Here is a 26,957-nt window from a genome sequence, read left to right on the forward strand (position 1 = left end):
TGATGGAAACACAACCATGGAGAAATCACTTAGAACAGTTCCTACGCCCCATTTTTCCTTTTTTTTAATTCAGACGCATGATCATGGTGTAACCGGCACCTAAACATGCTTTAGCTTGAACACTAAGCGCTTGTGAATACATCACATGGGTGTTACACAAACTAGCGAATCTGACGCTGGAGACGTGTTTTCTAGTTTGTGTACACTTCGTATTCAAATAAGAGAAAATAAAACCTAGAAGGCTCCCGGTCTCCAGTCCTCGAAAGCCTCGACATCCCGGCGGCCGTTCCTTATTACCGGCACTCCTTAGGACAGGACTGTGATCAGCATTCGTAATATAACAACACCGACTTGCATTTGTGCATGCGCCATTTGTGCTGCTACGACGGAATTAATGCTCAAAACATGCCGCGATGCCTGCGCAATTAATTTCCTCATTTCTCGTGTTTGCATATGTCCTCGTCAAATTTATCGCAGCTTTTAAATGCAACAATCAACTAATTATATGTCATGGTCGCGCATAACAAACGCTTAGTTTATTCGCCTACAGACGGACACAATGTCACCGAAGTGCGCAATGCCAGCACTTGCCCAGCTCCAACTTTCCGGTCAATATATTTGTGTTCTCGTCTGGCTTCAGATCTGCAGTGACGTATTGCAAATGTGAAAACTACGGTGCTTAGCGTATGTCGATTACGCGATCAGTCCACCTCTCTCGGTTCTTGAGCCTGTAATCAAAAAAGACAGAAAAGTACATGAAAGCTGCCATATAATCTTGCTAAAAGAGGAGGAGCAAGAACTAGGGATATTGCTAACAGCGGATGTATCTAGGATTGCAAATACAGCTCCAATTGCTGCGTCTGAGCAGCCGCTCGTCGCATGTGTGAGACGCTGAGCACTCGGCGAATATGAAGTTAAATGATAGGGTTTTACGTGCCAAAGCTGCTTTCTCATTACGAGGCACGCCGTAGTAGAGGAGTCCGGAAATTTCGACCACCTGGGGTTCTTTAACGTGCACCTAAATCTAAGTACACGGGCGTTTTCGCATTTCGCCCCCATCGAAATGCGGCCGCCGTGGCGGGGATAGCCACCGAGCAACCACGGCGGGTAGGCGAATATGAAAGCTAGATCACGCGCTAACGACGTCTGTGTCAAACGCGCATCATTAAAGTTCTGAAAACACAGGGCCAACGCAGAAGGCGGACTTGAACAGGACGCTTGGAACTTAGCCTGAGTACCGTTCATGCCGCTACGACTGCCATTCCAACCTCAAGGTTAAACATTTGCGCTGTAACATGAGCCACGTAACAATGTGAGAGCAAGCGCCGCTTTTTTAACATCTTTAATTTTATATTGTTATTATTTTCATCTTATGATCTTTTTTGTTGTAGAATATAGAGAAATGTAGTAGCCCAGGTACATTACACCTCAATCACTCCAGGACAACTGGCGTATTATAACAGGACATACGACGAGTGGATACACTTTCCTCTTTAATATCCAGTGTCCTCGCGGGAACACAATATTATCTAGGATCGTCTATTGTGCCTTCTTAGACTTTAGTTCATTTGGTAAAGCTTCATCCTCTGTTGCAAACATTAAGGAGAATCTAGCAAGCTATGATCAGCATAATTATAAGGCTGAAAAATACACAGAGAGTGCGTAAGAATTTCTGTTCTACATCGTCACGCTGGAGTTCCAGCTGACCTAGATACTCACGCTTTATCAGTCAGATTGAAGTGTGTTGGACGCCACTAAATTACGATGATCAAAAAGTAAGAACTTGTCTGCAATGCCGCATATGTAGAACGCAAGCCACGTTTTCAGTATTGCACTCGCATGTGGCGCTAATGCTGAAGTCGAATACTAGCCTTTGTATGACCGACAACACCAGGTAAAGTGGCGATGCCCGTACCCACCAATACAACAAGAATTCGCTGCTGTTTCCCACTGAGCACTAAGGCCACAGCAAATTAGTAGTCAGGCAAACTTTCGCTATGCCATTTCGTTTCAACCAAAAATGTTCGAGCGATGAAAAAAAAAGGTCTCGGTGTTCCGTGACAGTGCATTGATTTTCATACCACGTTTTTGTAGAGGGCAAGCGCTGCCATGAAAATATTGATATCATAATGAGCTCATAGTTAAGTGCGTAATTTTAAAGCGACTCTTTCCTTATCTGTTGTTTCATCATCGGATACATTCGCGCGGACATATACACGAAGCTTAAACGACTTGGGTCGCTGCGTATGTGCCAGTGAATATATGCACCGATAGATCACTTGGGCCACAGAGTACTGCGCGTGCCTGGATCACCCATTCTGGGCCAATACCCCAGAATGGATACGTAATCGCATAGACAAGCAGTACCACCGGCAAAAAGTGAAGGAGACGGCAACAAAAACGACCAACTGTGGAGAAAGCATTCAAGTTAACAAAACTGGGACCAGGGCATGCATTGAACAAGGCGGTGAGGAAGTCGGCAACGAAAAGTTGAAGACTTCGGCTACAGAGACACGCGTAAAAGTACACATTTCATTTGCGTCATTTTGTACCAACATTTCTGTCGCTAGCGTTTCGTTTTGCAGAACGTTTACACTCAACATTTGCGCAAACATGAAAGAAAGCTTCGCTTATCACCGATTCCCGCATAAGCGTCGGATCCGTCATATTAGTACATGATGCTTGAGCAAACCGCTCTGCCGTTACCGCCACGTGCTTTTCCCCGTACTGGCTAAGCAGCGCCGGCTGCATGAGTGGCTCGGCTTAGCTAGCGCGTGTACGAAGCTGGCAGGTAGTGGAAACGGTATGTATGTATTTATGTATGCGCGGTAGCTGTATGCCTGAAACTCTATATTAAGTTGAATTTTATTATTCATTCTTTCCTTTAAGTAGTTACAATGCGAAACATGCAAAAATAGCCTGAAAATGTCGGCCGCGTATTTTGTATTCGCACCTTAATGGCGCCCCGAGCTGCGAACGTAGCTTGTGCTCTCGCATATTTCCAGCTTGTGTGAGTAGAAAAGTCCTTCGCGGGCTTGGGCGTCTGTGACGCGGGCAAATGCAAATGTTGCATTCATTTGCTATTTAATATTCGGATACGCATCTGTGTTCCGGAATTATATGATTTGTGGAATCGTGTGCAAGTGCACACACACTCACCGTAAACGCAGGTCTTTCTTCGTCCAGATATCGCCGAACGCTTCTTCTATTGCTCTCCTGTATGATCGAAAAAAAAGATTTTGTCGAAGAAGTTGCTATTAAGCAACATCTATTACATAGCCCCCATAGCTCCTATATTCAGTAAATCCGTATCATTTAAGGAGACATGAGGTTTTATATATATAAGAGATTGCATACGTTCATATGGGATTACTTAGAGGCGGACGTCGCGTGGCATATACCTCATTGCTTTTCTTTCTTTTTTTTCTTATAGAATATTATAACGAACACCTTTATGGTCACTCTGTGTGTGAATGCACTATTTCTGGGAACTTCTTAACATACATTTTTGTGAAGCAGTAGTAAGCACGAGGAAAGCGTTCATATGATTTTTTTTTTGTTTTTTTGCTGAGTGCCACAGGCAATTACTTGTACGAATGATGGAAAGCTCAAGAAAATAAAGGCGTTTTACTGACATCACTCCTACAAACCATAGCGAGAAACCTAATGTAAACTGCAACATCAGCTCCTCGTGTAGTTCGCTTCAGAAGTCTAACACGCATTTCACAGACTTCTGAAATATATATGTACCATGGAGTTCCAGAGTTGTGAACGCGCAATTTCTATATCTGTAAATTTAAGCAGAAATGTGTACGATATTCTTTCCATATCTTCCAAGAATAAAATTTTTTCACATTGACGATTTCATTCAAAATGACAGTATTTCATTGCTTGCTGCGTACTTCGAGCTAAAATTCGCGCTAAAACTTTGCCATAAGTGCAATTTGATATAGAGTTTCAGCCGTGGCCGCATCAACGTGCGGAAAAGCGCCAGACGATACACAATAAATTTTACCATTGGGTAAAATAAAGCGGCTACCATTAGCATCAACTGCATAAATTAGCATATGAATTGAAACTCGAACAGGAAATAGCTAATGAGGACACCTGTTCCGTTTAATTATAACATGAAAGTTCCACGTGTAATCGCCTTATAACCGGTTTCTAAGCATCGAATAGTTACAAGTGTAAGTCTTTATTTAAACTGCTTTTTCAAGTGCAGGTTGACGTGTAAACGTAACAAGGCGTTTGAGTATAGTTTCGGAACTGTACACGTTTGAATTTATGCTGATAATACATGGCTGAGGTTTACCGCATTATGAAACGGCTGATACGAAAACGTGATACGGATCATACGCAAAAAAAAAACATGCCTGCTGATTAGCGTTGCAACCGAGAACCCCTGTAAGTGATTCACGAAGAAAGCGTGAAGCGTACGCACTTGGGTGTTCTCATCATGCCCAGCATGTCCAAGAGAAATGTCATCACCGACAAGCCCAGCCATATGCCCAGGTAGCCAGCGGCGTAAGCGATAAACTCGATCCTCTGCAAAGTGCGGACAAAAAAAACAACAACTTGTCAATCGCAGACGTTAATAACATTAAAGGAGAACTAGTTGGTATTGGTTTTTCTTTCTTTCTTTCTTTCTTTTCTTTTTTTAGAGAAGGAGTTTGACGATTTCATAATGCTGAATAATGTGTTCCCTCAAGAAAATGGGCGTTCTGACGAAGCCACTCGCATAATGAGTGACAGAGATTGTGCAAGAACTATGCCTTTCTTAGAATGCTCGTACCATTTGTCGCGCCCTCTATTAGCCACATTCGTTGTCTCTGTGAGTAGAAAAAAATATTTACTCAACTGTAAGCGTCGGCTGATACAGGACCAGCTCCTCGATGTCTGAGCGGAAGCGCAGCTTCAGCGTGAAACTCTCCCTGCGTTCAGATACGATGCGGTTAAGCAGTGAACTACAACGATGACTGTGAGTAGTGAATCTTCATAACTGCCCTAAATACAAAAATGTAAGAAATATATCACCTCGATTACCCCTTACGGGGGTGATACTGGCATAGCCGAGAATGAGTTGCAAATCATGCATGAGCCGCTCATGTAAGTTGTGGTAGCGAGCTGGCTTTCACAGTCACTTTCGAGGTCAACGTGTTGTAATTGTGCTGGGAGCTTGCGGAAAGCCAGGCAGTTCGCGGTCAGTCCGGTCATCATGATGCTCGTAAAAGGTATACTATTTCGGCCATGGAGATCTCGCTCTGGCCACACTTAGTGTTTGCTTGGCTTAACAGTAGGTTGACACTTGAACGGCTGTCCGTGAGCAATTGTAAGTAAAATTCATGCAGCAGTACTTGAGTAAGGGGTTTCTCGAACCTGGTTCGCCAGTGACCTACCGAGTCTTTCTTGTCGGGCCCTGCGAATAAACGTTCGCGAAAAGAAAGAAGAAATTCGCAATAAGTCTTGATATAATCCTCACAGGTGCGGAAAAAACGCCTTCTGTTTACATGGCAGTCCACAACATACCGGATGACTTTGTCATTAAGGAACGGTTATTTCAAAATGCCACGTCGTCCTTACTTTCTCTAATACACTGTTTAACGCCTATTAAGAAGTTGCCATGAAGGAAAGAATAACAAGCGCCGGAAACAATATTTCCTACATGATATACCATGATGGCAGCAGATGCTGTTATGTGTGCTAATTTTTTTGCTCTTGTCACAATAGAGGCGCCAAAGTCTTAGACATTAAGGGCAAGCACTGCATATGATGTACAAGGAGATGCTGACCTGTTCATTGGAAATCTCGGTAATGCGGACGTCGTAATGGATCTGCCTGAAAATTGAGGGTTAAGAAAAAAGCACGACATCAGAAGGGCAGATTGCGACTGAGCGTGACCGCTCAGGAACGGACTAATACACGACCTTCACAATCAAACACGAATATCCTTCAGCTCCAGTAATGAATAACCATGAGCAATATCACGAAAGTTCCTTTTTTTTTTTACAACAAGCAACTCTTATTTTCCTATTTTTATGAGAGCTGCAATTGCAACTGTGTCTATCTGAGTAGATAACTCGAAATGGTGGACGCTAATGCGTAACAAATCACGGTAAAATTAGTTAACTTACAATGCTTGACTAATGATCTTCCTAATTATTCATTTAAAGACACACTGTGCTATTTGACAATAATAATACGATGTCAATGGAGTACAAATCCTCGTACTAGCACCGCTTTCTGGATATCGGCCGCCCCAATGTAGCACGAAATACTTTAGCGTCCCTATTAATACCTGCCTCAAAGCCTCCCTCGCTCGCTGCTCGACAAAAATAACTGGAAGGGTAGTGCACTTCGTAGCACATTCCGCGTACATAAGTTTCGAAATTGGTGCTAATTCCATGAATGCATATATTGTGACGCAGCAGTTAACATGACCTTTAATACGCCCCGAAAACGTGACGGACCGATCACACTGAAGGCACAGATCAATCTCAAGATAGGTCCCCACAAGCGATGAAGACGGAGAACCCGATTTGTTGATGATCATGTGCAGACCATTAAGAAGTGCCTACGAAATGCCCACACTAATTTTCCCCCCCGTGCGAGCGGCCAGCGTGGTCGCAACTTAAAGGGACGGAGAACGCCTTGTGAAAGGCTTCATACGAGAGACGTGGACGATCTCGGCAACGCGACAGCGGCGGTCGGTAGAAACAATCAGCAGGTTGAACGCGATAATTGACGGGAGAAGTTTGCTCCTGGACTGCGCATGGGCCTATGAACCGAAACTGAAACTTGTCGCGTAATATAAACTTGTTACCACCGTGGTACAATTGCGCAATTACACACCTATTATTTAAGGTTGAATCAGTGAAACCTTGCTGATGAGCTAACGGGGCTACGTTGTAATTTCTTTTTCAGATAGAGCCCTCCTCTTCGAGCCCCTCTCTCTGGCTCCAGAGGACACTCTCTGGCGCAAGCGATTTCAAAGGAAGTGTGCGAAATTAACAAAAAGAAACAGGTCGTTAGTCACAAGTTATGAACGCGCAATAGTGTCTAAGCGATTGTTCTGTTCGGTATTACATTACTCGCTGTGGATGGGTTACAATTTCGCCACGTCGGCTACTTCAAATATGTGCTTCATTTCTGGGATAGTCCATTCTCACCTCAAGATAAACTCACAGCATCATGCAACTTTCGTGAGTAATATAGAATTTAAAATTAAGTATACTCGATGTTCACAGCTACCTGGGGGAACTGCAGCTCGGAGATAAACTGTGATGCAGGGGCTGCGTACAAGTTTTCAGGTGTAATGTCATGAAGGTGTCGACATAGTGAGCGCGCACGGTTGAGTACAGTTGGGCGAATATCCGCTTATAAGCCTAACTTTCAGCGTTGAATATCGAAGGACACAGAGTGAAATACGTATATCGTCATCGCGGATGACGTCACCTAACGTATAGTAAGCGGCGCAACTGATTTCACTTACTCGCAGGGGAGTCCGCAGGAACGCTTGCACTTCGCGTACGTCCCATTTGCAGTAAGCGCAGCGAAGCAGCTGCCTGTAAGGCATTTATGAAACGAATCTTAGCTTTAATGCGCCTAATTTGCTGCCGATGACACCGCACTTTATTATGTTATAGAAAGGTAACTGAGCATCGTGGTTTAAAAGAAGCAAGCACTCTCAATAAATATTTAGGAAAAGTGATATCCACGGTCACGAGCACTTTATTTACGATCTGAATAGTAATTCTATAATGGCTGAGGCAAATTAAGCATGACTGTAGAGGTTTTGCGCGTCCGAGACACAGTCTGGTATCGGAGTCAGCGACAAATGAGGAAAGAGAACTTAAAAGCCTGGACATCTCAATGTGTCTTCTCCCGACCTGTACATCCCACGTGGCTTGAAGCAAAGTCATCGAAAGAATGGCATCGCTCGCAATGAATAAGCGATATAGCCTGTGTACCTGCATAATTCTGTGGCACGAAATTAATGTCCCAATACGACCTCTAATAAATGCCTCATTAGGCTTATGGATAATGGGTTTCTAGACGGCCCATTTGTAGACTTCACTACATGTGAAGCCGCCGTTATCACACTGTGTTTTCCTGTCCTTTGGCAGATATCGAGACAAACGGCCGTGACCTTTTATTGCGATAGCAATTATGGGGACACTCCAGACGCACTTCTGCCGTCGGCGTCGGCGTGGGCTTCGGCGTCGGCGTCGGCGTCTCCGTAAGGTTCCGCGTAAAGTCCAAGTGCTATAAATCGCCGCCGCTCGCTGTACGCTGTGTGTGAGTGAAAGCACGCAAGAATGTGCCAGCAACCACGGCTGAATCTCGCGCACGCAATGGAGGAATTTGGCGAGGAAGCGCGCCGTCTTCTGTCGCGCGCAACGCTGCAGAGAAAGGGGAAGGGCTGCGTTCTCCTCTGGGCGGCCCATGCGCCCGCGCGCGCCTGCCCAGATAGATGGATGGATGGATGGATGGATGGATGTTATGAGCGTCCCCTTTAGAACGGGGCGGGAGTTTCTGCCACCAAGCTCTTGCTGTTATACTGCATAATGTCCTACCTAGGTTAAAAAAGAAAAAAAAATAAGAGAAAAAGCACTATGAACTCCCACAACCAATTTTCAGACCCCCTATTGCGAACTTTGCTTTTGTAGATCTCCGTTTTCTGTCGTTTCCCTAGTTTTCTCCCAGCAATCTTCCAATCACCTCTTACTAATCTCTATTGCGGACATGTTTGCTTTTCCACTGCTCTCGCTGAACCCAAGGGCTTCAAGGGGGCCAGAGGTGCCTAAATCGACCGCTGGGCAGACGCCTTCACATTCTAATAAAACATGCTTCATCGTTTCCCTAGCTTTACCGCAGCAAGCGCATGCTTCTTGTTCCTTCTTATATCTCGCTTTATAGGTGGGTCTTCTAAAGCATCCAGACCTCGCTTCGAAAGGTAATGAGCAGCCCTTTGAGTTATCATAAATTATGACTTTCCTGATTTCATTTTTTCCTCTTAAGCAGTTACTCATGGTAGGTTTCTTTTCCACTGCCGCCACCCATGAGATTATTTCAGGCTCTCTGACTTTGCGCTTGACGTTCTTCGTTGGTGTGTTGCTCACCCTTGCAGGTAAGCTTCCTAGTTCTTTTCCTACAGACTGCTGTATCTTGAACGCCATCTGCGACGGCGACAAGGTCCGCCGGGGTTAAGGGGTGGGAGGGGGCGGCGTTATATTCGGGGCTGCGCGCCCCGGCAGGGCCGCTCTGTCTTGAAAGCCATCTGCGACGTGTACAGAGTCCGCCGGGCGCAAGGGGAGCTGACGATCGCGGCTCAATCTCGCGCGCCATGTATGAAGGAAAGCGGGGAGGCAGCACGGGAAGGAGGGGGAGGGGGCCTTCGACTTCGGCCAACAAGTGCGTAGTTTGCACTGCCGCGCGCGGTCGCGCGCGCCGTATCTTGAAAGGGATCTGCAGACGGCTCGTACCTTAGTGCGCGCTGTGTTCTCGACGCTCTTGCGTTGAAGCGATAGACCGCACGGTCACTTCGCTCGCTGCTGCTGCCGTGCTTGCTCACACCAGCGTTTTGACAGCGACTGTCCGCGCTCATCGAGTTTGCTTTCGAGCGCGTGACACCATGCTTGTTAATTTAGTTAGTAAGCGAATGTTTTCAAGTTTATTCGGCCGATAAAACTACTACACTTACTTCATATAGTTGCGTACTAATTTGCTATCGCAATCGATGCTTCGCCTTTCGGGCGAAACTGCGACATTTTTTTTTTCTCTGGAAACATGTGATCCGGCGACTCCGCTTGCTATTGACACGTTAGTGAATCTTCTAACATACCCTTCAGTAATCGATTTCGCATGCTGCTTTACATTTACATAAAGAATACTGTAGTGCTTGCCGTTATATTCAACAATAGTATAAAAAGCTTGCGGCAGATCTGGAATTAGGAACTTACCTGACGCGGTGAAATCGCACGTCGCAGCGGGGTAACTTGCCGTGAACTCGTGCGTAACTTGGACGCAGCCGCAGTGGATCACTTCCAGCTCCATGGCACACTTCTGCATGCAAATCTGACACCCCAAACAATAAAGAGGAATTCAAAAATTCTTTTTGCAGAAGCTATTGCACCAGATCGCGTATAGGTGGTGTCCAAATTCACGTTCCATAGAGTGGCGCCCTCTCGATTTGAAATGCGGATCTCAAAGGCTGCGTGTTTGCTAGTTTAATGCTCCGGACGCGACTTTGGCAATGGGAAACACGTTCCAGACGTCGTGTTATGGCCACCATATACTGCGTAATATTGCAGATCGGCCGATGATGGTCGTGATGTTCGCAATTTTTATTTCCACCACTGATATCATATACCTCCTACTCTTTTTATGCCCACGCATGCGTTCTGCAGAAACAATGTACACTGCTGAAACTATAGGATATCAGCGTTCATGGTATTTGCAAACGCTGAGACATACTGCAAGAGCAGCGCCAAGCCAGGCTAAAGGGCAACAACACTCCCAGTTTGGCAGTGGTCGTCGATAGACTTCTAAGCAAAACACCAGCGCGTCTTGCCCGATTCACGTATAGGCATGGTGCAACACCATCGAAGCTGTGATCTAAAAACAATTTTACATGTTTCATGCTAACTTACGACTGCTGCGGGAAGGAAGTACCTTTCCCTTCGCTACGCTGTCACGTCAATGCTTCTGAAAAGATGATACACCTTTTACATGACTGATGTCTGTTTTCTTACCATATTGCGCTTTTTATTAGTTTTTTTAAACAGAACATTCACATCATGTTTAGCCAACTAGATCTTTAATCCGACATCATCGAACCATAGCACTTCCCCCATCTCCCCTCCGTCGCAGTAGCCACAAGAGAACTGCTGCCGTTTCTGAAGTTAACCTGAATGACAGTTTATAAGGGAGTGCTGGAGGGGGGGATAGTCTGTAAGTGTCCTGCTGCTGCTGAAGTGATGATTGGCTGGGAGCGCCTGTATCCTACTGACGCGTGCCCCAGTCCAGCCAATCAGAACTTCAGTAGCAGACGAAAATACATACGTTCGCTATAGGCAGACACTTACAGAATACTGCTCCTGAACATGCCACTTCGTCTGTTTCACGAGCTTCCCTGAATTCTGCCCAATGTTGTATCCCCCCTCCCCCCCCCCCCCCCCCACAGTCGTTTTCCTCTCATTTCCCGCTCTTGCAGTACGAACCCGAACATCTGTTTGTACCGGCTCTCCCTTATATTGACGCATCATTCCAGAAACATATTGCGCCTTATGAACGATCAACAATGCTCAAAGATGAAACACCCCGTGACCGCACAAATGCTAGAGCGTGTGCACTCTGCCGTTCTGATTAATTGTCCGAACTTCAATCCTGCCGGGAAGCACATATGCACAAGGCGAGTTTCGACGCCTACGGTAAAACGGTGCCTCATTGAACTATATATGCTATGAACGCGCCTTGCCCTCTCACGGCGGCCTTGCCTGTCTTCATTTGCTAGGTCACTTCGACAGATTATTTTCACCACCAATAACAGTGCTTAACATCGCTGCCGGTACCATAACGCCCTATGCAGGCGCAACATCACTTTTGCACAGGTGATCGGCGAACGCTCGTGATTTTTGCAGGACAAATGACTCGTGGTACCGGTGTATCGGACGTGGTATATACCGCAGGAGACGCAATCAAGTGAGTTTGTCAAATGATCACGCAGGAAAAAGAGCACACCGCGCGTTTCTGGTGTACGTTCCAAACATTGAGATGAAAAGAGTACGCCCGACGAATTGTACATACTTACGTCGTAGTTCAGCATGCCTTTGAATTCTGGAAAAGTGCCCAGCGCCCTGTAGTCCGTGCACATGCTCTTGTAGGGCGCCGGCAGTCGGAAGGTGCGTAACTGCGTGTAGTCCGAAGCAAGAGACGCTCGTTAGGTTATTATCAGCACGGAACCTAGTGGATTCGTGCGAACGCCTAATGCAAACAAAATAATGGCAAGGACGAAAACGCTCAAGAAGGTTCTGTTATGCCACCGAGCTCGGCTCTGCCGCCATAGCTATATACATCGCACAAAACGACCGGACACTTCAAAAAATGCTTACGTTATTCCGTGCGCAACTTTGCTGCGTATATCGCCTATTCAGATGTGGAGTGTAGTTTGTGACATCGCATGCCTTCCTTTAATTTCTCTAAACAGTGTCTTTTTTTTAAATGTAGGCAGTGCATGACAAATCACGCGATGGCGCCGAAAAGATGTCAGCGAGGAGGTGCGCCGGTCGTTTCATCATACGCGCTTTCTCCGGCTTGGCCAATCGAATTGCGCTGAAAGTGATTTCTCCGAAATTGACCAGTCAACAACGCAGCCTAAAATTCTGACCTCTATTAGCAGGGTGTCCGAAACGTATTTCAGTCCGAGACAAAGTGCCCCTCTAGGTTCCGACTTTGTTAGGTCGGCATAGGTGCAAGTTTCTCGCCTGCTTGACGGTGACGTGGATGACCTTTCCCGGGAGCAGCTGCACTGCGGACAGCTGGTCGGGAGGGCTGATTCCTGTTTGGTGCACGAACAGCGGGTACACCCACTTTGGTAGAAACAGCATCGTGTCCCGTTTAGAGAATCTGTAGCGAAGCTCCAGCTCTGCGAGGAAAGGTATAAAACAGTTTTCTACTTTTGTACAGAGCAATGACATTGTGCAGGCGTAGACGACGCGTATTTGCAAAACCAGTTCATTTTACACACCGAAGCAAAGCTTCAAGAACAAAGAAATGAAACCAATAAGGGAATCACTTTTCAAGTGAGAAGCTAATGCTCTATGATCAATGCAAAGTAGTGTACCTGCCAGGAAATGTTTGTCTAAGAGCTCTGCCAGTATTAGCGCTTATAGCTTAAGCGAACATCGTGACGTCTGTGACAACCACGCAGTTGTAGGTTACTGTAACTCAGCTCTGAATTTAGTAACTAGCAAAACAAGCGTTTTCCGCGTTAACATGTAATTACCACAGTACTAGTTCATAGCATTTCACAGGTAAAACTCACGTAAGAGGGAGTAATTATATCAAATAATATTCGTAGGAAATAGGGAAGGGTGCAGAGTAAAGTGGTCACCCACAAGGTGGTGCTGTTACCGTAAAAAAAAAAGAAGACACAAAACCGAGGTTAGCGCTTTGAAGCATTACCTATTTACTCCCCACAAAAACAGAGAAGAAGGTACATTCGTAAGTGCCCCATTTTCCTTCGTGCCTATTTCGCTCCTCAACGAAGGAGTTGAAATCTAAACGGAGCTTCGACAAAATTTACTGCGTCCTTTTGAAAAGATAAGCGCTGTTCCGAGCAGCGACATGCCGACGACAAGAAGAACGGCACGACGACCATGACGTGCAATAAGGGCGCACGGCAAAGTGAACTTGCTGACCAAGCAAGAAGTTAGAACTCAAGATGATACCGAGACACGGTGTGGTCCTTCGGCTGTCTCAAAGAGCGCATATCGGCAAATAAGGTTTCACCAATGACGAAAGTCCTTGACCGCAGTGCTAGACTTTGCCGTCGCTCTGCAAGGACAGGTGTCGCGACACTTGCGTTGCCTAACAGCAGCGTCGCATACTTAGGGACATGGCGTGACCACCTAAGCATCGCAAACCTCGACTGGCCACCGCATTGAATACGTTAAGTTTCCATGCCACCTTTTACACGAGTATTTCGGTACCGTGCGCTGTCAGGGCTACAAAAACACGAAAAGGAAAACCCGTATAATGATAGCAACATGCTCGTGCGCACTTCCCCAGCGCAGTTTCAACACAGAATTTTCCTTCTGCTGCCTCGCCACGCCTTCTCTGTACTGACTACCTGCGACGGGAAAACCGTCGTTGGCGACCGTGCTGTTGTAATAAATAGGCGCAGCGAGAAGCCAGCGATGGCAAGCAAAGAAGACCTTTTAGCCCTTGCATTTGTTTGACAGCATAAACCACACAGTATATAAACAACAGTTTATGGAAGAACCCCGAAAACCTTACCGACTGTCTCGGACCTGGTTCAAGCTTTATAAAGCTTGTAAAGCTTAGAAAAAGATTGCGCTGCAGCATTCTTTGCGGATTGCGCTGCGAGTTGCTTAGGCGAAGCGACTTTCCTAGCGGTTGCCATCATGGTGAAAGGGCAACCGAAGGAACACGCAGGCGCTTCTCAGATTTTAGCATTTCCTGACGTCACTTCGCGAGCTCACTCTGTAGGCTCTCTCGGCTCACGCCATGCGATCATGCCACAGTGCTAAGGGCTACAAACCATCACAATCGAAACAAGCGCAAATGAGACCAAACCAAGCAAACCAAACAAGCACGAGCGAGAGCTGACGTGAGCAGACAATAGTACGAAACGAGCGGTCCGACTGAGATCAGATATGAGTACGCATCGAGTGGTCGGGCGGGTGCTCATGAAACCAGTTTTCCGCACGTACGTTACTGAACGGGCCGCTCTCATTGGTCTCCTCCATTTGGGGCTCTCGTCTTTTATCTACCGCTTTGCGTTCGCTCTTTCATCTTTCGTTGTTGTGCTCGTTTGCTCGGTTACGCCACCGCCGCCGACGCTCACCGTATGAACAGTCCATAAAGAGCTGCGCTCTAAATTCAATCATAATAAAAAAAGATTATAATTGGCCATAAACAGAGTGGGAATGTGAATGCCTGTGTCGCTGTCGCCCTATGCTATGCCACCACCAAGTGCTATCTAACTTAACTGCCGCGCTCCCCGACAGATGACACGATCTTCTGCCCACGTTCAAAAGTCAGATTAGAAATGATCAAAGAGAAAGTCATTAAGGAGATGTAGACAACATGCCATACTGAAAAGCCTCTGTAGTATCACTCATTAGCTCGAACAAGATAGGGGAATGTTGTTTCACCACCTCATTTCGAAAGAGTTGCCGAAAGAACATATTCTTCATCAACAGTAGCAGCAACATCATTATCATCATCATCCGAATGCAGACAGTTGGGTCGCATAAGCAGGGAAAGCGGAGAGCGCCGCCGGCCGCGCGAATGCGTCGGCCGAACCTTCGGCGTGTCTTCGAAGCCGTAAACATTCCGGCTAATAGACATTATGCCTCACGGTAGTGTGAACGTGCAACAAGAAAACCGAGGTGAGGGGCGCATCCCAGAGTTGAAGATGCTGAAAAATAAAATTCAACCAAGTGTCGACGCTAAAAAAGAAAGGTAAGTTGGACGTAAATGTCATATGATTAGGACACGAAATGATGGAATAATGAACATGAAAAAGAGGCAGAAAGAGACGGATTATAGAGAGATAATGAATGTTTACTCATTCAACCATTAGAGACACCTTGTAAGTCGAACTTGTCTTCTTAACGCCGACACGTCTCTGTTGACGCTTTCCTTTTAACACTTTTAACACGACGTCACACGGAGGACGATAGGAGGTGCCTAATGAGGAATTCATTTTGCTAATTCTCTTTTCTTGCTGGCTGGTGCTACCATATATATTTCACTGATGTGAACGGAGTTTTTTGAGGTGGGGTATATTTATGCTCGTGCATGGCCTGTGAGATCGGGAAAGCTCGCGCGAGTTGCCCCATCTCGACGTCGCTGTTCAAAACTACTGTTACTCCTCGACACGGTGCTATGTCGACCGAGTACTGTGCAAGTGAATCCCGCGTTTTTACTCGAATAACTATGAACAGTGGGGGCTGTAAAAGAGGAATGGCGGAGCTCGCATCCCACCGGTTACGAAGCGCACTCACCCCAGTCCCACTGACTTGGACAATCCTGGAAAGGGTGTTCCTCTCGTGGTATCGCGTTCACGTCGAACGTGAAACACAGCTGCGATGGGAGCCTGTAGTACGTGCTCTGAATTCTGCAATTTTGTAAGAAAGGAACGTTTCAGAAAGGCTCCCGTCCGGGAAAAAGAACTACAAATTGGTTACTTGTATTGCGGCAAATACGTCAAACACAACACAGTGTTGTTTTTTTGTCCTTCTTTAACCGTTCTTTACATGCGTGTGCTAGACTGCGTATCCGCCTTTGCAGAAGGTCGACTTAGTGCACGAAAAATCATATCTGCAACTAACCTAACCAACAACTAACCAACAACTAACCAACTCCTTGAATTCTGCGTTTAGAGCGTACACATATAAAGATACTTGAATTGAAACTGTTATTATCAAAGGCAATATTGTAGTTTAATGTATTGCCGGCACGATTAGGTGTCCCATCGACACAAAAAAAAAAAAACATTGCAGTCCGCAAGCTTTATTTTTAAGATATCGTGCACTTCCTCGTCTATCGAGAAACGACGTAGACTTTGAATCAAATTTCATGCCCCATCTCCGGCGTAGGCACAATACTGTGACGTCACGGATTTAAAAGTGTTTCCACATGCAGGGGCTTTTTTCATTCAGAATATATTACCAAAACTTTCCATGGGCTGATTGTTCGGTTCCTTTGCAATGCAATGTAATCTTTGTTTGCAGATGAACTTAAAAGTTCTTGCGAAAAAAGCGCTATCAACATCCATGACGACACGAAGTGCTTTAATTCGGAAACTGTAACGTAATATTGCCATGCATGTTTTAGTCTTGCGTCTTTTCTGGCTTACCAGGACTCCCCTCCCCCCTTAAATTTGCCGGTGCAACGCAATTCAATTTTACTTTTTAGTGTCCCTTTGCGCAAATATTTGCACAAATAATGTGCAAGTGGCACCTGTCGCTGCAGTTGTAAGCGGGGCACCTCGCTCCGCCAGCCGTCATCACGCAAGAGAACAGCTCCTGGGCTGGAAACGTTGTGGCATTCCGTAGGACTGGCATGGACTGTACTATGTACAAGCCCGGGGCTTCCATCTGCGCACACGGGATGTTAAACAAACTTTAGGAACATTGAACAAGAGTGCACCGTTTACGAGAGTTGTTCACGGAGGAATATTTGCCGGGTGAATAGAATTTTAATCATCTACGTTCATAACGGCTGCATTTGCAAACTACAAATGCATTAAGAGCGATTTTTATCTCCAGGAAAGGCAGGGGGGCCGGCCTGAGTAGGTGCGTTCGAGCCTGCAGCTTTACATTATAGGGAAGAGGAAAGGGCAGCTGAAACAGTTTATTGCGAATGGCACGGAAAAAGGCGTGAGAGGGGTTTGCGGTCGTTTGTGAAGAAACGATATCTCTTCAGCGGAACACCAAATAAACTAGTATTTCGCCATAAATTGCAGCTAAAGTAAGTGATGAAGGCCTGTTCTTGTTTTGTGTTTGTTTCTTACGCGTGGGTGTCCGTTTTATGCATCACGTCAGCCTTCTTTCTCTCGACATGGCCGAAGAAGCACTGCTGTCATGGTGCACTTATTACAAGTTCAGGTGTTCCTTTTAAGTGTGACACATTGCACATTACAGCGACTCCATACTAATCCTGTTCGTCCAGTCCAGCGGCGTGCAAATATTCCAGTTAGGTTCCTCTAACCCTCAAAGCAGCATAGTGTCACGCATAGAGCTTTCTACAAAAATACTAGGGCGAATTCTGGTGTTTCAGTCGTTCACCTAACATGAGGATGATGGTTAGTACATGCCATGGATTTGTCTAATGTTCGTGCTTCTCAGTTCAAACGATACTGTGAGTTTACTTATTATGCTTTATCACTTCAAACGTCAGAGCTCTCATAGTTTTGTAAACGCAGCGAGGGAATTAGCTTGAGCGCACGTGCGTACAGTCATTGCAAATCGTTGAATTTTTAAAGCAGTGTTTTGGTGAAAGTCATCCATTTGTGAAGTGGAGAAGCCGTTAGTTCGACACCACAAGCACAAAGTTTAGGCAAATTCCTGTACTACCGACCATTCCAATGTTGACTGAACAGCCCCGCTTGCACCTCCCGTAGACACTTGCTCCAGAGTTGCCTTGAGTAATTTTTGTAAAAAAAGAACTCTATCGTGTCGGGCCATTGGCCCGGAACAGCGTCCTCCGACAGTGGCAGCCTGCCGATGCTGGTGCTGAAAATGTCCAGTGTCTGTCTCTCGATCGCGCACTAACTGGACAAGCACGTAACATGCAGTATAGCGCTTTAGTCGTCTGCCAGTGCTTGTAGTCAAAACCGTTCGCCAGCTGACTGGTGCAGGTGAGAGTAGCGCCGTGTGAAGGCAAATTCCATCGGTGCGTCCCGTGCCACATATATGCCTAGCTTCGCGTGACCTTCGCAAGCAGAAGGAGTTTTGTCGTCTTGACTTGAAACATGCAGACAGAGTTTTCACTTAGTCAAATAACAGATAGTAATCATGTGCCATGTAAAGGTTATGCAGACAATGTGTAAATAATTGTCGGTATGTCTTTACGAATAATTCACGCCACTCGTGAAGTCACCTGACTGCGTAGCAGAAAGGTCGACCCTACAATATATGACAAAATGTGGATCGGTGATCCAGTCGTCCAGATAAATATATGTTTACGCGAGTAATTTATTCACTGGCTCATTTTTGTTTTACTTGTCTCGAATGAACGCCGACCGCAGTTGGAAAAAAGCTGAAAAAGCGTATAACGAAACTACACAAACTAACTTTTCTTACAAACTTGTCAACTCAATAAAGGGCAAATTGGCAGATCATTGTGTCCAGTCCACACATTCTCTAACGCGGCCACAGATTAAAAAAACGAAGAAAATGAAAATGACAAGCTAGCACAGCTGCAAAAAAGAAATGTTAACAGGTTTCTACGCAGTATTTCTTTAAATTCCACATGTGGCAAACAGCGAATAAAAAGAAAGACCCGTATTCTCTATGCACCATAATCACACCGCGCCACCTAGCTATAAGAAGCCTAAAGCAACAGTGTGTTTAACGATGGACCGCAGACAAATAATTTATACCAGCACAACTTTTAACGCTTATGTTCAGGTTGTAATCACTGCAATATTATTGAGAGTTGCAGAAACAATCGGGAAAATCTTTAACCGATATGGCTACGGCACAACGAAAACAAGTTCATATGCACAGCAGAGTTCTGCGTACAAATTGTCGCCTTCATAGACCCGGTCTCTCTATTACTAACACCTGTTCTTTTCTTTTAAGGAACCAGACTCAAGTCATCATTCTTTTTTCCTTTCTGCCACTGCTTATCCTCCTTCCGCAGAATGCGCCTCGTATTTCAGAGCAGTAATCAACACTTAAATTTGTCAACACCGAACTGGTCCCTTGGTGCGTGTGAGTAGGTCGCCAGTGACAGGACCATTACCTCTCAAGTAAAGCTTTGCTTGCAGAGTCTTCCATGTATTGTAAGTAAATAAAAAATATATAAATAAATAAATAAATAAATAAATAAATTCTAGCTCTATATGCGTCCATTGAAGCGTCTGGAACGTTACGCTGCTATGGGTGGTGACGTTGGTGCATCCTAGTTATTTTTGGTGAAGTATATATACACTATCTATATTTCGTTGTCCTTACGTTACCCAATAATCCTTTCTGTATTGTTTGTTTTCTTAATTTGTACGCGTTTTGGATACTGTTCATACCCTTCAGTGTTGCCGATCACCTTCGTGCATAGAAACCATTTTTCTATTGTGCTGCCCAAAAAGAAACTAGTCAGCAACAGAGTACTGCAACGTACGATTCAGTATGAATCATGAAGCTAACTTCTTCCCTATTACACTCTATGTGCATTGTATATGTGTTTTCATATCAAATAATAATAATCATAATTGAGGCAACAGCAACAACAAACGACAACAATAACGACGACGACGATGACGACAACAACAATGCATTTCGCTGAACCTAACTCTTATACCACACCCATAGAGCACGCAATGGTATCCGCTGTGAAAAGCCAAAATTCGCCACAATATGATACAGCTATTTCGTGCAGCGTGAACGCCCAGCGTTGAGTGGCTACGGATGTTTCACAGAGGCCTTGCACCTCCTTCCTCGAACAATAAGGAACTCTGGATTTATGTGTCCTAATTGTGTGGTTCCTCTACAGAGACAGTGTACCGCATCCCGTTGACATTGCAGTCATGCTGGCGTTAAGAGGCAGGGTTAGCTCGGGGCTCCTATCTAAACGCATAGGAAAGGAGAACTCGTTTATCTCGGCAACCACGGCATCTAATCTGATTAGGTTCGTCCCATTTAAAAGAAAAAGTGAGGCTAGTCACTGTAGAGGCGGATTCTTATGTTTAGGCCGTCAATATTGTTTTACAAAAATTGTCTAAAATTGCGAAGCTCAAAAGGCTCGTGTACCAAGTTTCTAACGTTACAGCTCTGCAACAAAAGAAAAACGACATTGCGACTCCGTAAATCGCAGCGAATAATTAATCTAAAGCGGAAAACATCGATGTATCTTACACCACTCAAATGTATATACTACAAATTTGTGAGTAGGAGTGTTGCTAGACTCTTTTAAACATTCTAACAATCTCACGTAATCTGTAACTTCATAAATCTATATGCCCGCTTTAAGTACTCTAACAGATGCATCTTAGAGAGCTGCGATATTTCTTTTGGGTACAGAGTTACGGATTTGTAAAGTTGGTGCTTCAATTTTTGTTTATTTTGCTAATTCACGAAATTTTTCTTGCGAATATTTCATGCCTTAAATCAAAATTCTCTTTCATAGAGTCACCGTCATTGCACGTTTTCTCACAAATGCTACAAATTCACCATATGGTCGCTATGAAATGTATATATCGATAATTTTGATATCAGGGCTACTTTCCGTATATCTCACTCTAATAGAGAGGTTCATTGTGCGATATTCTAAAGAAGTAATCCAGTATTTTTGTCTCGCTCGTGGCGTTTTACCGGCGCCCTGTTGGAGGCGGCCAGATAGATTTTTGTACGGCTGCGGAGTTGAAAGGGCTGATGGCGTTATTCAGAAACGCCGCTTGGGTGGGAGCATCGAAGCAACCGTACGACCAGGGTGTCGGTGATGATTCATCATAGGAACAACCAACCGACTCCTGAAGTATTTCCAAAGAGTGCGTGCCGTCTTTGATGTGTCAGTTGCTTAGAATGGCATGCATCAGCGAGGGACGGACGGACGGGAGGACGGACGGACGGACAGACAGAGACAGACAGACAGACAGACAGACAGACAGACAGACAGACAGACAGACAGACAGACAGACAGACAGACAGACAGACAGACAGACAGACAGACAGACAGACAGACAGACAGACAGACAGACCTTTATTTACCTGGGGTACGCTACCGCTGAAGGCGGTAGAGCAGCGGGCCGCTCCCACTTTCATAGCAATGAAAGAAATCGCCCGCAGGTGAAATAGCGTTGTCGCCATTGGCGTCGGTGTTGTCGTAATAATATCTGAGGTTTTACGGGCCGAAATCACGATCTGATTATGAGGAACGCCGTAGGTGGAGGGTGCAATGACACTAGATTAATTTCGACCAGCTGGAGTTCTTCAACGTGCACCAAATGCACGGTACATGGGCGTTTTAATGCGAAATCACTACTAGCTTACAAACCTGGATTTCGCCTCTGTCTTTGGGAACATCCTTCATACAACACCAAGCGTCCACGTGAAACGCGCTGTGCACGCGCGTACCGAGGGCACAGCACCTTAGCATCTTCTTATTCTTCTTGTTACACGATGTCTAAAGAATGAAGAAGGGATTCGTCGCGCCAAGCGCAGCGAACAACAACGACCACGTCGCCACAGGCAGCGGGAGTTGAACGATGAAGAAGATGTAGCGAAGCGATTGCGACTGCAGCAGCAAAGACAAGAATGCAGTTCATGGCTCTTGGCCAACCCCCAAGAGTAGGTATATGAGCCACTAACATCTAGGCTCTACAGCTACATCTACAATTCGTGGCGTTGAAACGTGCCAACGAAACCGCCGGAGAACGAGAGACGCGATCGGAGAACGACAGATCACACATGCGTGCCAAGTGCTCTGCCTAAACGTATCAGCAGAGACAAGCCTGATTACTTGAGTTCCTTGCAGCGACAGCCATCTTCAAGCGGAACTTCATTTACAACCAGTTTGGCTTTGCGTGTTCTGCGTGTGACAGACTGTGGCGCAACAAGGACTTGGATTGCGTCACGGCGCCCATGTACGCGACCTAGGCTTTGGCCTTTCCCAGCGTTCCAGTATTCTCTTCGTTTAAGATGTATAGAACGTGTAAGCTTTCGCGAGCGCAAGCTAAAGTGCCTTTGTAATCTGTAAGCAATGGGCATAAATATCCACCCGAGCCTGCCCACCTCCCTCCGCCCAACTGCATACCGGAACGCATGATTTCGCCTCGCATACCCTTCATGCAAGTTCGAAGCCTGCACTACAACACTGGCCGGTATGGCGTGAAACAACAAAACGATCTTTGTGCAAGTCTGCAATCCTCGTCCTCCTGTGTCCACCGAGTCACCATTTATGCATTATGCGTATCATGCGTGCAATAAAACAACAGTTTAACATGGCCATCGATACTGCAAAGGGTTTAATTAACAGCGGTCAAAAACAGCCCAGCATTGCCCAATTTGATGCAAGCCCATGACTTATTCGGTCCAAGAAAATGTGCTTTCGCACAATATTACGTGATTGGTGCAACCGGACCATCTGTAATTAATCTCTCTTGAACCTAACCAAGTTATGCATCTTGGTCTCGCACAAGTGCACCGAAATCATAATGAACCCATTCGTTCCTTCTTATCTTTTAAAAAGAGTACATGCTGTAGCATGCCCCTTCTTTGCTCCTGTGAAACGAAAGGGCCAGGTTGTAGATTAACTGTTGCACTGAGATGGTCTATGAAATGACCATAGACGGTGCGATGTGTCCGAGATAAAGCCGCAGAAAACACGATGAGATACATAAAAAAGAAGGAAAGGAATTTAGAGAGGCCCTCCAACACAATTTGAACTGCGTTCTTGCCTGTGCGAAGATTGTACCTGTAATTGTAAGATTGACCTCTAAGAATATAGTTGAGAGCGTAGATCGAAGCCAAATCTGATTGTGATGTAAATAAACGGTAAAAGCAGAATACCCCTTATTTAGCTACCACCAAACTGACCTGACTGATTTTTTTTTTAATTTCGCCCCGACTGAAATACGGCCACTGCGGCTGATAAGCGATATCGCGACCTCGTGCTTACCCGCGCAGCGCCAAAGCCACTAGGCAACCATGGCGGGTGGCGTTGTCTACCAATGGCGCATGCGTGGAACTTGCGAAGAACGTTAGAGGGTCTGCTTGGATGCGTAATGCCATTTGGCTGCAAAAACTACGGAGCGAAGTGGACCAACAACTTATGTCTAGGTGTTGGCAAGACACGTTCGCACGATAGCATGCTCGCGCGCGCCATTTCACATAGAACATGGACGCAGTAATTAAAGGTGAAAAATAATAGTCAACCTTACTCTTGTATTTAACTTCGTACTTCTCTCAGCATACGTCTATCGTCACCATTCTTCCCTCGACAAGCATCGCCCACTTCCTCGTGACGTTACTGCGTCGGCGACTCTCAGAGTGCATTCTCATGGACCCCATTTCAGCTTAGTGTATTCCGAACGGTGTAGCGCATAAACATAACCATGGCATCACATTAAAGCTGTATACTGCACATAGACGCAAAGATTGCATGAGAAGACACGTTGTATGCATTCACGCACAACTTCCCCAAAGGTTCGATTCACAGATATTCCTACATGTGCCTTGGATCCGCATATTTATTTTTCCCAAAAAGATAGCTTAGTCATAGTTAGTTAAGAAGATACATGCTACGAATGAATCTCTTAGGATTGCCACTTGAGCACTCTATAGCACTGAAGCAAAGGTTGAGCGAAAGTAAGAAAACTACTTAGAGCCCGCAAGGTAGTTTCTCATTATGGCTTGCAGGCAGTGTCGCACACGTACAGTCAGCGTCATTGCAGCAATAAATTAGCTGGAATTTTCCTTTCTCGCCTTTTGATGTTTCACACACCTGTCGAATGCGCGTACGCGGGAACTGAAAAATTGTTGTGGTCGACAACAACTGCGGTGATCATGATTAGGCTTGTTGCATTCAAAGGAAGTTGGTTATAGCGTGGTGACTAACACATTTTACTCAATCATCCTTATACAAAAATTTTTGAAAATCGTAAAGTTGAAAGGAAAGAAAACTTGCAGCCCTATCTCAGCTCTCTCTCTCTCTCTCTCTACATATATATATATATATATATGTATATATATATATATATATATATATATATATATATATATATACATATATATATATATGTGTGTGTGTGTGTGTGTGTGTGTGTGTGTGTGTGTGTAGATTCGTCAAGCTGCCCTGGTGTAACTTCTTTCTGCAACACCTGCATCTGTATTGTAAGAGGGGAAAATAAAATTGAAATATATATTGAAAACATACATACATACATACATACATACATACATACATACATACATACATACATACATACATACATACATACATACATACATACATACATACATACATACATACATACATACGTACGTACGTACATACATACATACATACATACATACATACATACATACATACATACATACATAGCATATGAAGCAATAAAATGTTACCTAACCTCATTGGTAATATTGTTGACTATAGGACTTGCTCAACGCAGTGAATTGTCATCGAGTGCTCACCATGTCGTGCTTGTGGCACTTGTTAGGCCTGTATTTGCACAGCTTTTCGGTGCTGAGCCTGTGAACGAAAACAGGTTATGGAAGAACCACTGACACTCTGACCACTCTGGTACAGCTACGAAATGTACAGAGAAAAGGCGTTGCTACTCAAAGTATGGTACTATGTCCATCGTACCACTACGAACGTACCACAAGTTATAATGTCAAGCTGTAGGCTACAACACTTACTTTGGTTGCTTAGTGTTTTCTTTTCTTTTTCTTCGCATTTCTTGCGTTTTATTTATTTATTTATTTATTTATTTATTTATTTATTTATTTATTTATTTATTTATTTATTTATTCATTCATTCATTCATTCATTCCATTTTAGCATTACTTATATATATTTTTTTCCCACAAGCACCGGTTCCTGCCGCTCCTTCTATTATCTCTTTCAGAACAAGGATAGCCCACGATCACCAGCGAAGCAGGTGATAGAGGGGTGCTGTGCACAGCCGTTGACACGCCGACTGACACACGGCCGTTGACATGTGACTCACAGATGGCTCTGTCACCGGCTTTGTGCACAGCACTCCTTTATTATCAATTCTACACCCTTGCCGTTAACACACCTTCGCTCGTTGCAGCACCCACCCGCCTTACTCCCCTCCCCTTTAGAAGAACCCTACCTATATACATTGACATGTCCACTTGTCGAAACGTTGCTCCCGCCTTCACCTTGTTCTCGTTTTGCTCATCACTATGAACATGATGGTACTATGAACATAGTACCACAAATGTACAGATGCGTATACACTATGTACATATCTACTGCGTACATGGTACCACTATGGACTCGCCGAACTGTCAGTTTTACTCCGTGGCACCATATTGCGATGTCAGCTGTGGAAATAGCAATAAACCTGCACCATCATTATTTACATAATCATAAACTTAGATTCAATATACGCGCAATGTCCCACTTCAGTTAGCGGATCTTTACTAACGCGATGACAGTTACTCACCCGCAATAGTCGATAAGTGGGTATATGGGTTTTGCAAGGCAATTTTGCTCAATTTCAATTACAATCATACCGTTTTCGCAGAAGAAAGCTAATGCTACTAGTCAAGAAACTTCCCTCTCAGTTACACTGAACTGGCACAAGTACACTCGTTTTCTTCGATATTTTTTTCAATATATACATCAGAATAATCTCACAGACTCCACAAATCACTTCCTGCGAAGGTCGCCCATAATTTCTGCAGATAGCCTACTAATTCCACACCGTAAAAGTACAAAATATTTCCCTCAATAAGTACACCTTCAAGTCAACATCTTTAGAACGCTCATAACACGAATCCGACGAAAGCGAGCCGCGTCATTCTCCTCTGGATAAAATTTGCCTGCATTGCCTCGATGCAGAACTACTACTGAACCGAGTTCACGCAAGCGCTCTCGCGTTATGATATCTATGCCCGAAATTCGACTCGACCCGCTATAGTGTACTGTTTGTGCAAACGAATCCCTGTGACTCGCAGAAAGTCGTTGGAGGGTGAAATTTTCTTTCCCGTGTACTTGTAAACGAGCCCGGCGACTGCGATTCAGACGGGTCACGTAGGGTGGGTTAGGATAGCTTAGGTTATATTAGGTTAGGCTAAGTTGGGTTTGGTTGCATATATGTTTGGCTATTGGCTGAAAGGCTACCTTTCATACGAAAAGAAAAACAGCTTAAAATAAACGGAAGAGCGAGAAATCTACACCCTCGCCTACGTCACTCTCTCATGATCCCGCGCTTTTCGCACTGTTTTTCGGTATCTGAGTCCTATAGCAATGGCGGCCTTCTCACCAGCCGTCGACGCACACTGTGACTGCGGGGAAAACGATGTAATCGTTCCGCTGTCGCTCGTCCATGGTGACACTGAAGTTGTACTCGAGGTAGACCTCCAGCACGCTGTAGCATTGATACAGGAAGCACACTAAGCAAACGGTGCCGATGATTGCGTGCAGCTTATTCATCGTCAGTTGTCCGTGCGTTCTGCGCGACCTTTCCTTTCCAGACTGGAGAGCTGCTTCCCTTGCGAGACGCTGTCATGCTCTGTTCCACACCGAACACTGCCGGTTAAAAAAAAAAAGCCGAAAAGCGCTGCAACTTCTCATTTGCATTAACGTAGAGTACACTATTGTTTTTTTGTTTCTTACGTTACAGAGTTCATGTTCCACGACTGCAGTCAATTTTCGCCGTGACAGCAAAGTTTGTGTCATCAAACTGCCCCTTGTCACGAAAATCTCTCGTTGCTGAATTAATGCATTATATTGCTACATAAGTACCGCGAACAAAGTTCAATAATCGAAGTGCGCGTACCATCAATTAA

At 45.0% G+C, this 26,957-nt stretch overlaps 1 protein-coding gene across 1 annotated transcript; it reads right to left on the reverse strand.

Moving 5' to 3' along the window:
• On the reverse strand, window positions 1-26,947 carry LOC126543307 (uncharacterized). The gene is made up of 14 exons (XM_050190437.3): window positions 26,432-26,947; window positions 24,606-24,663; window positions 16,711-16,847; window positions 15,753-15,865; window positions 12,483-12,643; window positions 11,810-11,908; window positions 9,960-10,074; window positions 7,490-7,562; window positions 5,790-5,835; window positions 5,397-5,416; window positions 4,859-4,931; window positions 4,442-4,545; window positions 3,160-3,216; window positions 1-728 (listed from the first exon to the last, which is right to left on the reverse strand). Exons 1-14 carry the CDS (start codon window positions 26,599-26,601, stop codon window positions 680-682), a joined length of 1,275 nt encoding a protein of 424 aa, XP_050046394.3. The 5' UTR covers window positions 26,602-26,947; the 3' UTR covers window positions 1-679.
• Window positions 26,948-26,957: the final 10 nt, after the last annotated feature.

This window comes from Dermacentor andersoni, chromosome 3, assembly GCF_023375885.2.
Source record: "Dermacentor andersoni chromosome 3, qqDerAnde1_hic_scaffold, whole genome shotgun sequence".
Taxonomy (NCBI): domain Eukaryota; kingdom Metazoa; phylum Arthropoda; class Arachnida; order Ixodida; family Ixodidae; genus Dermacentor; species Dermacentor andersoni.